Below are 12,421 nucleotides of genomic sequence, written 5' to 3'. Positions count from 1 at the left end.
AGCTTCACCTACTAGTTTCCATTAGACTCTAGCTTGGTCTCACTAGTTTCCCGGGTTGTTACAAGTTGTCGTTTAAAAATTGAAAAGACTCTTGACCTTTCTATTTCATGCACGTTCGGCGGTCTACGATTAATGTCGCCGAAGGAGCTTAAGCTCACTAATGATGCATGAACAAATACCAAACTTGAAGTTTAACTCGACGGACCCGATGTAGTCTGCTTAGTGTCATTTGACTGATCGTCAAATAGGTCTATGTTCGCCAAAGTTGACAGTACCATTTTCAAAATTCTTGGCTTAGAATGTGAATATGAAGATGTCCGCCAAACCATTCCGATGCATCGCCGACCAGGTACTTGCATCGCCCAATGCATTTTTTCCAACTTTTTAATTTCATTTCACCCTAAACTCACAACACACATTATTGAAAAAAACAAAACAATAAAATAAACTTGGGTTGCCTCCCAAGCAACACCTTATTTAACGTCGTGGTACAACACAATTCTTACCCATCAACAATTATTTTTGGGTTTAAGGATGGGGTCACTAGGCAAAATTCTCTTTTGCCTTGGATTTAAATGGGCAGAGATCTAGCACATTTGAGTCTCCAGTTGCTTGATTGACATGAAATGAGAAGTAACTGTTTGTGTCAAGGTGGAGAAATCATTTTTCAAATCCTTCAACACCCTGTCAGACCCTTCAATCTTGTTGAAGATCCTTGTTAGCATATCATCAGTTCGATTTCCTTTTGGTCTAGCATCTTTCAACTTGGAACGATTATGATGTGCTTGTTCCAATTTCATTTACCATTTTGAAACCACCTCCATGACATATTTGAATAGAAAATTGAGTTGATTCATCATTTTGGCCATATTTTCATCTGGTCATGATTCTTCTCCATCTGTTCCTTACTATTGCAGAGGAGATACTTAATCCTCTCTAGTGTGTCATGCTCGGTTTATCTTGGTCATATCATATAGCAACATTGTTGCTACATCAAACGATTGTCGCATCATTCCATCTTGGATAAGTTGATCAACCAACCCTTTGTTGACCGAATCAAGGTTATAATAAAAGTATTACAACAGTAAATTGTCAGAAACACCATGTGTTGAACATGTAGCAACAACTTTTGAAATTACAATCAGGTATCAAATTTCTATACGTAAAACAAAATTAATAAAATAATAAAACTAACCTATTTTTTATAAAAAGAAATTTTAAAAAATTGTAAATCTACCATTTTATAAGTCTTAATTTCTGAAAAATTAAACAAATCCTTTCAATAAAGTTGTTGGATAATAACTTTCTTTCTTTTTATAATAAAATTTACTAGCATATTTGATTTGTATTTCTCAAGTATGAAGTATTGAGTAGTGAATATAACATGTGGAAGAAACACAAAAGAAGCATAGGATGAGGTACATTGAAGTTGCATATACACCACGTGCTCTATGTGTTAAATGGGAAAGAAAGAAGAAAGAAGAAAGAAGAAAGATTGGTGAGTCAGGTCTTCGCATCCACATTTTGTCACTCCGCCCACATCCTACCTACTGCTAGCCGTCGACTCGTCTTCACTACGGCGCCAACGTCCACTTTCCTCGACTCCGCATTTCCCCTTCTCCTTATCTTTCTCTGTGGTTCACAGTTTTGTTCATCAGGTATATACCCTTTGTTTCTGTTGATCTGAATTCCCAGCTAGCTCCAAGTATCTTTAGTGCAGATTTTTGATCATCTGGAATTTGAACTAGTTAGTTAGGTTTCTACTTTGTATCTGTGCTTTCAGTAAGTAAATCTTTTTACTTGTGCTTTTGTGCAAAACCTGTGTTAGAGGCAGATCTATATGTAGATAGATTTGTTACTGTTTGTCCCTAAAGATGACTAGTTTAATTGCTTATTCTTTCTAGGCTTTCTGTTTCTTTTACTTCGACTTTTAGATCTAGTTAATGATGAATTGGGGTCTGTTTGATTGAGCTAGATGATTTTCTCAAGGTTTAGGCAGGTGTAAATGCGAAGTAGTTCCCGGAATAGTACTTCGTATTCCGGGTTATGGTGGGTTGAAGGAAGAGGGTTATGGTAATTGGTAGGTTGAAGGCCAAAGAAGTAGTTCCAGGAATAGTGTGGAATATATATGGATGATCCACAGAGGCATAGTCTGTGAATAGCTAAAGCAACTTTTGGTTTATTTCATATTCTGACCTTATTGATTGTTTTGCTATGGTTTCCTTGATAACCTTCTTGTTTCCAGAAATCTAGTTTGAAAGGAGGTCTCCTATTTTGACTGATTCTATCTTCAATATATACTGTCCTCTTGAGCTCCCCTTCTTTTTAAACATCAGTTCACCATCTTTAGATTGGATTTCTGGTCATTAGCTATTTAGAGGAGTTGCATTGCTACCCTAGCAAGTGTGAGTAGATGAGTTTTAATCTCACTTATTTTAATGGGTCTGCTTAAACTAAATAATCATTGACTGAGACATAAACCACTTATGCAAACATTTTCAGCTTTGTTATGTTGGTTTAACACAGCATACGTGACTTCAAGAAAAACCAATCAGGCTATTTTCTGCATTTTGTTTTGAGCTTCTTCTTTGTGCCTTTATGTACTATTGAATGTTATAACTAATATTTTTTTCCCTTGGTTGACTGATAAACAATACTCCCTCCGTTTCAATTTGTTTGGCCTATTTTGATTTGGGATGGAGTTTAAGAAAGTAAATAAGACTTTTGAATTTTGTGGTCTAAAATTAAACATATGTCAAAATGTACCAAGATTCCCTTTAATCTTGTGCTTTAAACATTGTCATGTGAAAAGTTAAAATTGAAGAGTTGCTACAGAAAAGGAAAGGGTCATTCTTTTTTAAACGGACTAAAAAGGAAAGTAGGTCAAACAAATTAAGACCAAGGGAGTCTTTTATTCTTGTCTATTAGACTTCAAGGTTAACATGAACAGATATTACAACGGGTATTTTATCTGAATAAAGTTTCTTCCATTCAAGATGAAGTAGTAAAATATTCCAGAGTGAAACTTTCTTTCTTTTTTGGTGGCAGAGTGAACTGAAGTTTCACATGTGAATCTGGTCAATGTGCTTTGTGTTTGATTAAAATGGACGAAAATGGTCTTGATCTAAGCTTGGGTCTTCCCTGTGGTGGGGTGGTTGCGTCAGATAAAAGTAAAAGTGGGAGCTCATCGGATTCCAAGGTTGAGGAAGTTGATAGAGATGGCAAAGTGATTAATGATTTCAAGAACTTTCTGGATGGAGGCACTAGCAGCCAAAAGCATGATTGTGGTGTGGGTTCTCAGAGAAGTGATTCAACAAAACATGGTGGGAACTTGCTTTCCAGCACTAGTGTTGATGCAGATGCTTCTAAAAAGTTAAATAGTGGAGGATTCTGGGTTCCAAATGATAATAGACCTATAGAAGTTGAAGAAGAAAGGAGAACTGATGTGGGTGAAAAGCGTAAAAAATTGTTCCGGGAGTCAAGTCAACAAAAGAAGCATGAGAGAGAAGCTCACCATGCCGATATGCATGACAAGACAAGGGCATCACACATTTCAATAACAACAGATGATGGTTCAACTGCAGAAAATGAAGATGTTGCTGATTCTGAAACTGTAGGTTCAACTTCCAGGCAAATTTTGCAGCATGATGAGAACTCTAAGAGATTTATTGGAAGTAGTGCTGAGGTTCATAAGGAGCTTCGTGGTGTTCCTGATTCAAGTGGTGTAGAATTACTTGGACAGAGAAGGTTTACCATTTCTTCTGAGAAGGATGTTAAGTTCGGGAATATGCCATATAGTACCCCATTCCAAGGTCAATCAATAAACATCATGAACCTACCGTACTCTATGCCTCTGAAAGATTCTAACCCTGGTAATACAGCAAGTACGACTGGTTACCCAGTTCCTGGCATGATGCAAGTAATGGCTACCACTAGTGGAGATAGACCTGGAGCCCAGCCTGTCATACCTACAAATTTGCCATTAATGTTTGGCTACTCTTCTGTACAGCTGCCAACATTGGAGAAGGATAATTCCCGCGGTGCTGCTTCTCATCTTCAGCAGCTTCACCCTTCCTACGGACGAGGTTCCTTGGGCTCCGATAAGCACAAAGATGGACCAAATATTTCTCAAGGTTTTCCTATTAACTCTATGAGTTTTCTTTCTTCTTCAATGCATGTTTACGATTTGTTTGGAGCTAAATTTTATTGGAGGAGTTGAGGACCCATAGCACATTACAAAAATACAAAGAAGATTTTTGGAATAATCAAATCACAGTCCTTAGGATCTTGTGTATTTCCTGTTTTGCTTAGGAAATAGCTAAGTCGTCCATTCTACTTCCTGAAACTCTTTAAGAGATGCTTCCCTGTCGTGAAAAGGTGTGGTTAAATGACCTGTAGATCTTCCCTAGTCATTGGACATTCATCGGAGGACAACTTTATTGCTCCCAGTGAGCAATACTGTGTTGGACCTTTGAACAAACTTTATGGATTTTTTTCTTTTTTAAACCACTTCTTTGTATACTGTTTAAAGGGTCATATATGCATTTGTGCTTTTACCAATCAAAGGGAAAGATACTGCTTTAAATTTTAAAATAAAAATGGTGTATAGAAGCAAACTGAAAGGTAATCTGTTCCATACTAGCTGGATATAATGCAGACTAAAATATAAAAGTGCAAGTATATCCTACCTTACAAGAATTAAAGTTAATTGAGCAGTTGGATTCACTGTATAGTTCCCAAACATAGCTACATAGAAATCATCCATCATACGTTAGCGCATGATAAGGACAACAAAATGTTTGAAGTATCTGTAGGTTTTGCAGCAACGGCAAAGATATTGATGATTTCCCTTGATGGTAGATGAGGGAGGCAAAATCTAGTAGCTAAGAGTGCAAGATGGGTTCCTAGGAAATGGAGGGAAATTTGGGTTGTCTTTTAACAATCTGCATTCCATTGAAATTGCCCCAGTAATATTTATAGTATATGCAATAAATTTTCACTCCTAGTTAACCTACACTTTATGGTTGTCCTCAGGGATTCAAAGACCATGAAGACTTCGATAAGTCATTCTGAGAGACCATCTTGCATTGAAAGTTTCCCAACGAAAAACAAAGGATTTACATGTGTATGGTCTAGAGGTTGAAATACTTTTTGATTGTATATTTTCCTTTAATGGGCACTAGAGTAGGTTCAATAGAAATTTAGAAATTTTTAAACCTTCTTTTCTTTCAATTATTTTTTTCCTTGACAACTGGGTGTATTATGCTTCCAGTTGTAGTCTTGGGGGCACCCAAAGGTGTGATCAATTGGTCAGTGAAGTGGGTTGGGAACCATAAGCGAAAGCAAAAAGATCGAGGTGATTCCTTTCCATTTATCCAAGTCTTGGTGGACAGAATTACCCGAAACACATGTTGGTGGGAGGTAGCAGGTACCTCGTGTAATTGGATGAGGTGCTCACGAGCTGTCCTGGACACCACAATTATAAATAAAAGTTGTCCTGGAACATTGTGTTACTCAAGATCCTAAATTAACATGGTTAATGAAATGGAAAATTCCCCCTAGCTTCATCTGGTAAATGGTATTTGCCAGGGACATTGTGCAAGAGACTCTTTTTACCTAAGTTACTCGGACACTCCAAAAATGTTGTTGCACACGTGTCGGATCCTTCAAAAATACACTACTTTTGGAGGATCCAACACATACCTATCGATATTTTTTAAGAGTCCGAGCAACATTGCTTTTTGCTATCCTTGTCAAACTAAAATTGAATAATAGTGACTTGGATTAATTAGTAATCCTAAGATTTTTGGTATTATAGAATCAACCTCTTATACTTGCCTTAAGTTTAGTTAGATTTTGCATTTAGAAGGATATTTCCATCACAACCAGATTCTACCCAAAGGGAAAATAAAATAAAATTCAAGAACTGGGACAACAGACATCAGAGGCCATGAATGTTCAGGAAAGATAACTCCATATTTTATTTGTAAGTTTTTTTAACGACTTTAATGTCTTGATTAAACTAGTAAAAAAACGCATGTGTAACTAAGTTCTTAATATGAATTTATGCATGCTCTACAATTTTAAACTTCTATCTTTTAAAGAGTGATGTGTAAGGTGGCTTATGCAGTAAACATTAACTATTAAAATGTGCAAATGTGGGGAGAGATGCTCTTAGGAACGAGTCCTAGGATAGAGTTCAAAAACTCTTTGCGGTGAGTCTTGCTAGAGTACTCTAGTTAGCAGCAAAAAAGGACGCCTGGAAATAAAAAACTTGGGATAACATGACAAGAGCTTACTTATGAAGTGGTTGCGAAGATTTCTTAAGAGAAATAGGTTATATGGAGGAAGGTTATCAGTGAATAATATGGGGCAATTGGGTTTTGGTGTATAGGAAGAATTTCTGATTCTTATGGTTTAAGTGTATGGAGGCATATAAAATGCTCATGGCCCACTTCTTTCTACAAATGTCAATATCAAAGTTGGTACTGGCATCAAAATTTCTTTTTGGAATGATGATTGGACTCTTAAAGAAATATTTCCTGATAATATTAATCTAGTGCAACAACCTCAAGCTACTGTGGCTGAGACATAAGAGTATGCAAGGTTGTAATGTCAGCTTCGAAAGGTCCTGAATGACTTGGAGGTGATTAAGGTCACTAGATAACCTGTAGAAAGATCAGATTTCAACAGAATATCAGGTGCAGTGGCTGAATTCTCTTCTTTCAAATGACTTGGAACTATTAAACCCTCCTTTATTTGGAGGGTCTTTCACATGGAGAAGGGGGGATAATCATAGAAATGCTTTCAGAAATGACAGATTCATGTTTTGCTCAGAATGAGAAGAAAATTTCATCCAAATCAAGTAGATTTTATTACCAAAACTGGGATCAGTTCACAACCCAATTATGTTGACTTGTGGGAGTTGTTAGTTCAAAAATTCCTATTTCAAGTTTGAAAATTGGTGATTGAGGGTGGAGGATAGAGACTTTGCCAACTATGTAACTTGGAAATTGGAATGCCTTTGGGTTACTAACACAAGGCAATATAATCTGGGGTGGCATTATAGAGAAGTCAGCAAAATGGAAGGTACAATATCTTCTTTAGGGAGTAGGGTCATTCTAATAAACTGTCTTAGACTTTTTGTCAAAAAAAAAAAAAGAACTGTCTTAGATTCACTGCCCACCTATGTGATGTCTTTGTTTCCTATTCCTACGAAGGTGATTAAAAGGTTAGACAAGCTAAGAAGAGAATTTTTGTGTCAAGGTAACAAAGAAAACAAGGGTTATAATTTGGTTAAATGGGATGAAGGCAAGGTTATAATCTGGTTAAACGGGTAGTAGTCAACAAAACAAGAAACAGGGGGTATGGGCATTAGAAACCTAATCAATAGCCTGATGATGAAGTGGTTATGGAATGAGGAAGAACATTCACTATGAGGGATGCAGTGAATGGAGGGATGCAATACATTGTAAGACCTCATTTGGTTTCATTAAGATTTAGACATTTGATCTGAATGCATATCTGAATGATTAAGATGTTGTCTGTAGATCTGAACACTGAAAAATTAAGAATGTTTATTTTTCAACTTCTGAATGTACATAATTTATTTATATGTACATAATAAATTAATTCAAACAAAAAATAATTAAATATATTAAAATTAATAAAATTAAATCAATATTTGATTAAAAATGAAACATTTATGCTTGCTAGTGATAGTGGAGATAATTTCTAGAGGTGGTGGTGGTGATGGGTAATTGTTAGTGGCTAGTAATGATGGTGATGATAGTTCTGATGGTGGAGGTGGATGGTGTTGTACTGACTGTCATAATGGTGGAGATTGGTTGTAGTGTTTGGTGGTTGTAACTTGTAATGGTGAAGTTGGTTTATGTTAGTAGTTGGTGGTGTCGATGGTGATCACTGAAAAATGTGTGGTGGTTGAGGATGTGTTCATGGTAGTTGGTGGTGGTGCTAGTTATGATGATGGAGGTGGTTGGTAGTAGAGATTGACCACATTGGTGGTAGTGGCTAGTAGTAGTGGTGGAGGTGGCGACAGTGGTGGTGGTGACCAAAGAATGTATGATGGTTGTTGACGGCGGTGCTAGTTGTGATGACGGAGTTTATTGGTAGTAGGAATTGAGTGTAGTGGAGGTAGTGGTTGATATCGGTTATCAATTCGTAAATATCCTAAATCAATTCCTGATTAGTCTGTTAGCGGTTCTTAACAGTTCGATTATCGGTTTAACCTATACGAAAATGTCTTCTAGGGGCGCCAACGACCAACTTGCTCCTCAAGAAATTTTTCCTTTCCCTTCTTGTTTTCATTTTTAACTATGCATTTTCTTCAACCATGGTAACCTCTAAGCCTAAATTATTCATCTTTGACTTCCACATTAGCACACATTCGTTACCACAACAAACCACTAATGCAAAATCACAATCTTTTAACATCAACCTGGACTAAGCTCCCTCCTTGATTTACTTTCAATTTAGTTGAGGTTGTATAAACAAATTTAGTACTACTAAATGGATGGTAAATATCACGGTGGGATTTACTTGCTTTTTGTTGGAGAGATGACAATATAACTATTCACTGGGTAGAAAATCTTAGGTATGCTATGAACCATAAATCTGTTTAATTATATCTTGCCAAGCTAACAAAACTTATGAAAGAGAAACAAAATATTAGGAATAGGGTTTCTAATTTTAAATCACTTTTATGTAACCAGGGATAAAAAAGAAACAAGATTTCGTTTGGTTATCGGCTATGTTGCTTGGACTCTCCAAAAATGATGCCGCACCCATATCGGGTCCCTAAAAAATGCACTACTTTTGAAGGATCAACATGCACCCGTCAACATTCTTGTAGAGTCCGAGCAACATAGGTTATTAGTTTAATGGTTAAGTAAGCTCAAAGAACTGATAACTGAATAGATAGACCAATCGCCGATGAAAGCTTCTCCGAATTGGCGATGTGGTGAAGAAAACCTTTGAGCTCCTTGACCTCACTTTCCCCTTTAGTGTATTGTTGTTCTTTTTGTTTATTTTTGTTTGGTCAAGATTTGGGCCTTGTTTTAAGCTGAATCTCTATATTTCATTGTGTAAATAATTTCTTTTTTTATGATCAATAAAATGGCCAATCAAGCTAGCTTCAATTTGAAAAAAAGGAATTGATAGACCAATATAAGGGAAAATTATGAAAACTGTCAGCCAAGGTTTACTTACCATCTTATAGCCCAATTTATTTAAATTACCTCAAATGGCAATTCACCCTATTTTTTCCCCAAAAAAATAAAAAAATAGCCGTGCGTTACTTCTGCTACATTCTTTGGCCTCCTTCGTGCGTCTTTTTCTTCTTCGTCATTGCTTCAATCAACCATTAAATATCTTCTTCTTCTTCTTCAATCTCCAATCTTCTATGCCTCTTAAGAACGAAATAAAAAAGCGAAAACTGGTAAAAAAGGCAGCAAATTCTATCGCTACCTCTAAAATCAATAAGAATCAACTGAAGATCAATACGATTATATCTTTTTCTTCTTCTTCCTTCCTTCCTTCCTTCATTCTCCATGATCAATCAACAAGTTTCAAAGCTTGCTTGATTGAAAAATTTGACGTACCAAAAACGTGAATCGTTTCGAGCGAATTATATATCAAATACTAGAAACATCGAGAGGATTTCATATCTAAAATTTGGGACTATTTAGAGGTGATTTTGAGTTGATAGGGATTGAATTGTCAGTGTATACTTCATGTATCGTTAAGCTCTATTCAACTTTTTGAGTGTATCATAATGTATAGTAGTGTATAGTTCTTGTATAAGTCATATTGTATAGTCAATGTATACTTTCTATGACTTTTGACAAGCTATATTGTATAATCATTGTATACTTTCTATGACTTTTAGCATGATAGATTGTATTTCAGTGTATACACTTCCTCTTACTTTATTTTTATGTAAATAAAACATGGCTATATTTATTGTGAACTTATAACTTTATTGTATATATTTGAAATTAGCCCTTTATATATAATATATTGTATAAACAATGCTGTATGTATATTTTTGATACATAGATATACATCATATATACATGATTATACTCTATGTATACAATACCTATACATTGCATTACTATTTATACAATATATATACATTACATGTACAATGTTTTTTATTTTTTTGAAATTATTTTTGTCACATGTATGGAAGGGTTAGAAATTTGTTCAATCACATTGTTTTCATTTTTTTAATGTGAGAAATACCTTGAGATACAAAAAATGCAGCTTACCCACGGTTTTTCTCCCATTTAGCCGCGGTTCTCGCGTGGCTAAACCTCGCGTTTTGTTTTTGCTTTTGGGCTACTTTTTATGTAAAAAAATTTATGGCTATATTTGTTGTAAACTAATTACTTTGTTGTATATATATGAAATTGTCCCTTTTATAAAACAAAACTGTTTGAAAATCGTTAATATATAGCCCAGTATTGATAAACCCAATAACATTTTTTACATTTGACTTATCAGCTTAACTGAAATTTGCACAATACTTAAAATAGGTAAAAAAAATCTTGGTAAGGAGAAAAGCACGAGATTGAAATTTGAGAGTTACCTCTGCTTGGTTTTTTTCTTAGTAACAGAGATTTTGTTTGATTATAAGAACTCTACCCTTTGTTCCTTTTGAACAGATGTGTCGCTTCTCTTTATGTCAATTACAAATTATTTTTGTTCCATTTTTTATTAGATTGTAGGGTATTTAGGTTGATAAGAGGGGTAATATCATAATTTAACTTTTAATTTAGAGATTTATAGATTTAACATTACCACAAATTTCATATAACTTTTAATCTGTTGCATGAGATGCCCAGAAGTTCCCAAAACTTCAAATTTATTGCATTTCAAATCATGCACAGACTGCTGCATCAATGGGCATGATTTCTTAGTTCAATAATTGTCCAGCCTTGTGACTAAGAAGTTGTACTTGCTATGTTTATATAGCTACTTTGCCGATTATTCCACACAAGTCTTCTGAATCTGTACAATATGATGGGAGGGTAATGGAGCATGTGAAAGGCAATGGGAGACAGCATAACACAGAAGAAACTTCCACTTCTCGAGCGGAAGAAAATGTTAAAGGTAGCAACATAAGCTTCAGGTCAAAAGACCCTCCTGAGCAGCCCAGAGCAGAAGCAGTTCCTTCAGAATTTGCAACTATAAGGCCAGGTCTTGCTGCAGATCTGAAATTTGGAGGATCTGGTTCCTATCCGAATCTACCATGGGTTTCAACAACTGGTCCAGGTCCAAATGGTAGAACAATATCTGGTGTTACTTATAGATACAATCCCACCCAAATCAGGATTGTTTGTGCTTGTCATGGGTCTCACATGTCACCGGAAGAGTTTGTACGGCATGCTAGCGAAGAGCAAACTAGTCAAGAAGGTGGTGCTGGTGTTTCATCGTTTCCAAGTAGCAATCCTGCTGCGTCTGCACAAAGCTGATTTAGGATATGAAATCATATGTCGAAGAATGAAGTAAGCTTTCATTGTATCCCTAAATAAATTGTAGGAAGCAGAAGCATCTTTATATTATATAGTTCAAATGAATGAGTGCAGATTTCTTAATGCATATGCACATATCCCATTAAATTGTATTAGTGTATCCTCTGAAACTGATATGCTAGCCAAATATTTGTAATAAATTATGACCTTTTCCTTATCAAGCATATCATAAGCACTCTCTTGGGGCTTTCCATTTCATTGCACTGGAAGGCCTATTGAAAAGGAAAGTCCATTTTTTTGTTACTCCAGTTATTATGGTGCAAGCTAAAGGAGTGTCACAAGGTGCCAAGCATGTAAATAAGAGATTTTTTTTACAGTTAACCACATCGAGCATCACTTTCATGTAACTGAAGTCACCGGTCAGCTTCTAGAGGACATCGTTTTCGACCTTTGAGCCTATCTTTAATTTGGTCTTTCGCCCTGAGCTTGTCTAAAGAGGCTTTGCTGTGTTGGCTTCTCTTGCTTAAACTTTTCATTGCATTTGCCTAAGTCTTGGAGAACAGAGTTAGTTGGTAAGACGTATTAGTGGGAGTTAGCAGGTAATAGTCATGGTTGGTTTGGACACCACCCTTATTTATAAAAGGAAACAGAAAAAGTTATTGCAGACTGTTGATTGAAATGCTAAATTAGTTGCCTCCTTGTAGTCAAAATGGTTTATGACCCAAATCCCGAAGGGTGATATGAAGTACAAGGGCTGGCTACTGTTTGCTGTGGATATCTGACCACTGTGGAAAAGCTTGTCAAAAATAGCCCAAATATAGATAACCCATCTAGAATTTTAAGGGTTTAACTCAAAATAATCTGAATTGAGTTAAATCTCAACTCATTCAAGCCTTAAACCTATTTTAAGAGAATTCAATTGA

The 12,421-nt window shown here is 35.8% G+C and overlaps 1 protein-coding gene across 1 annotated transcript; it reads left to right on the top strand.

Moving 5' to 3' along the window:
* Window positions 1-1,488: 1,488 nt before the first annotated feature.
* Window positions 1,489-11,858, top strand: LOC125825389 (ninja-family protein mc410). Its single transcript, XM_049504734.1, has 3 exons — window positions 1,489-1,658; window positions 3,049-4,133; window positions 10,999-11,858. The coding sequence occupies exons 2-3, from the start codon at window positions 3,104-3,106 to the stop codon at window positions 11,496-11,498; spliced, it is 1,530 nt and encodes a 509-aa protein (XP_049360691.1). The 5' UTR covers window positions 1,489-1,658; window positions 3,049-3,103; the 3' UTR covers window positions 11,499-11,858.
* Window positions 11,859-12,421: the final 563 nt, after the last annotated feature.

The sequence above is a fragment of the Solanum verrucosum genome, unplaced genomic scaffold (genome assembly GCF_900185275.1).
Source record: "Solanum verrucosum unplaced genomic scaffold, falcon-dt-bn FXZP01000051.1, whole genome shotgun sequence".
NCBI classification, from domain to species: domain Eukaryota; kingdom Viridiplantae; phylum Streptophyta; class Magnoliopsida; order Solanales; family Solanaceae; genus Solanum; species Solanum verrucosum.
Note: the sequence above shows the minus strand (reverse complement) of the source record. Positions and strands in the feature narration are given on the sequence as shown.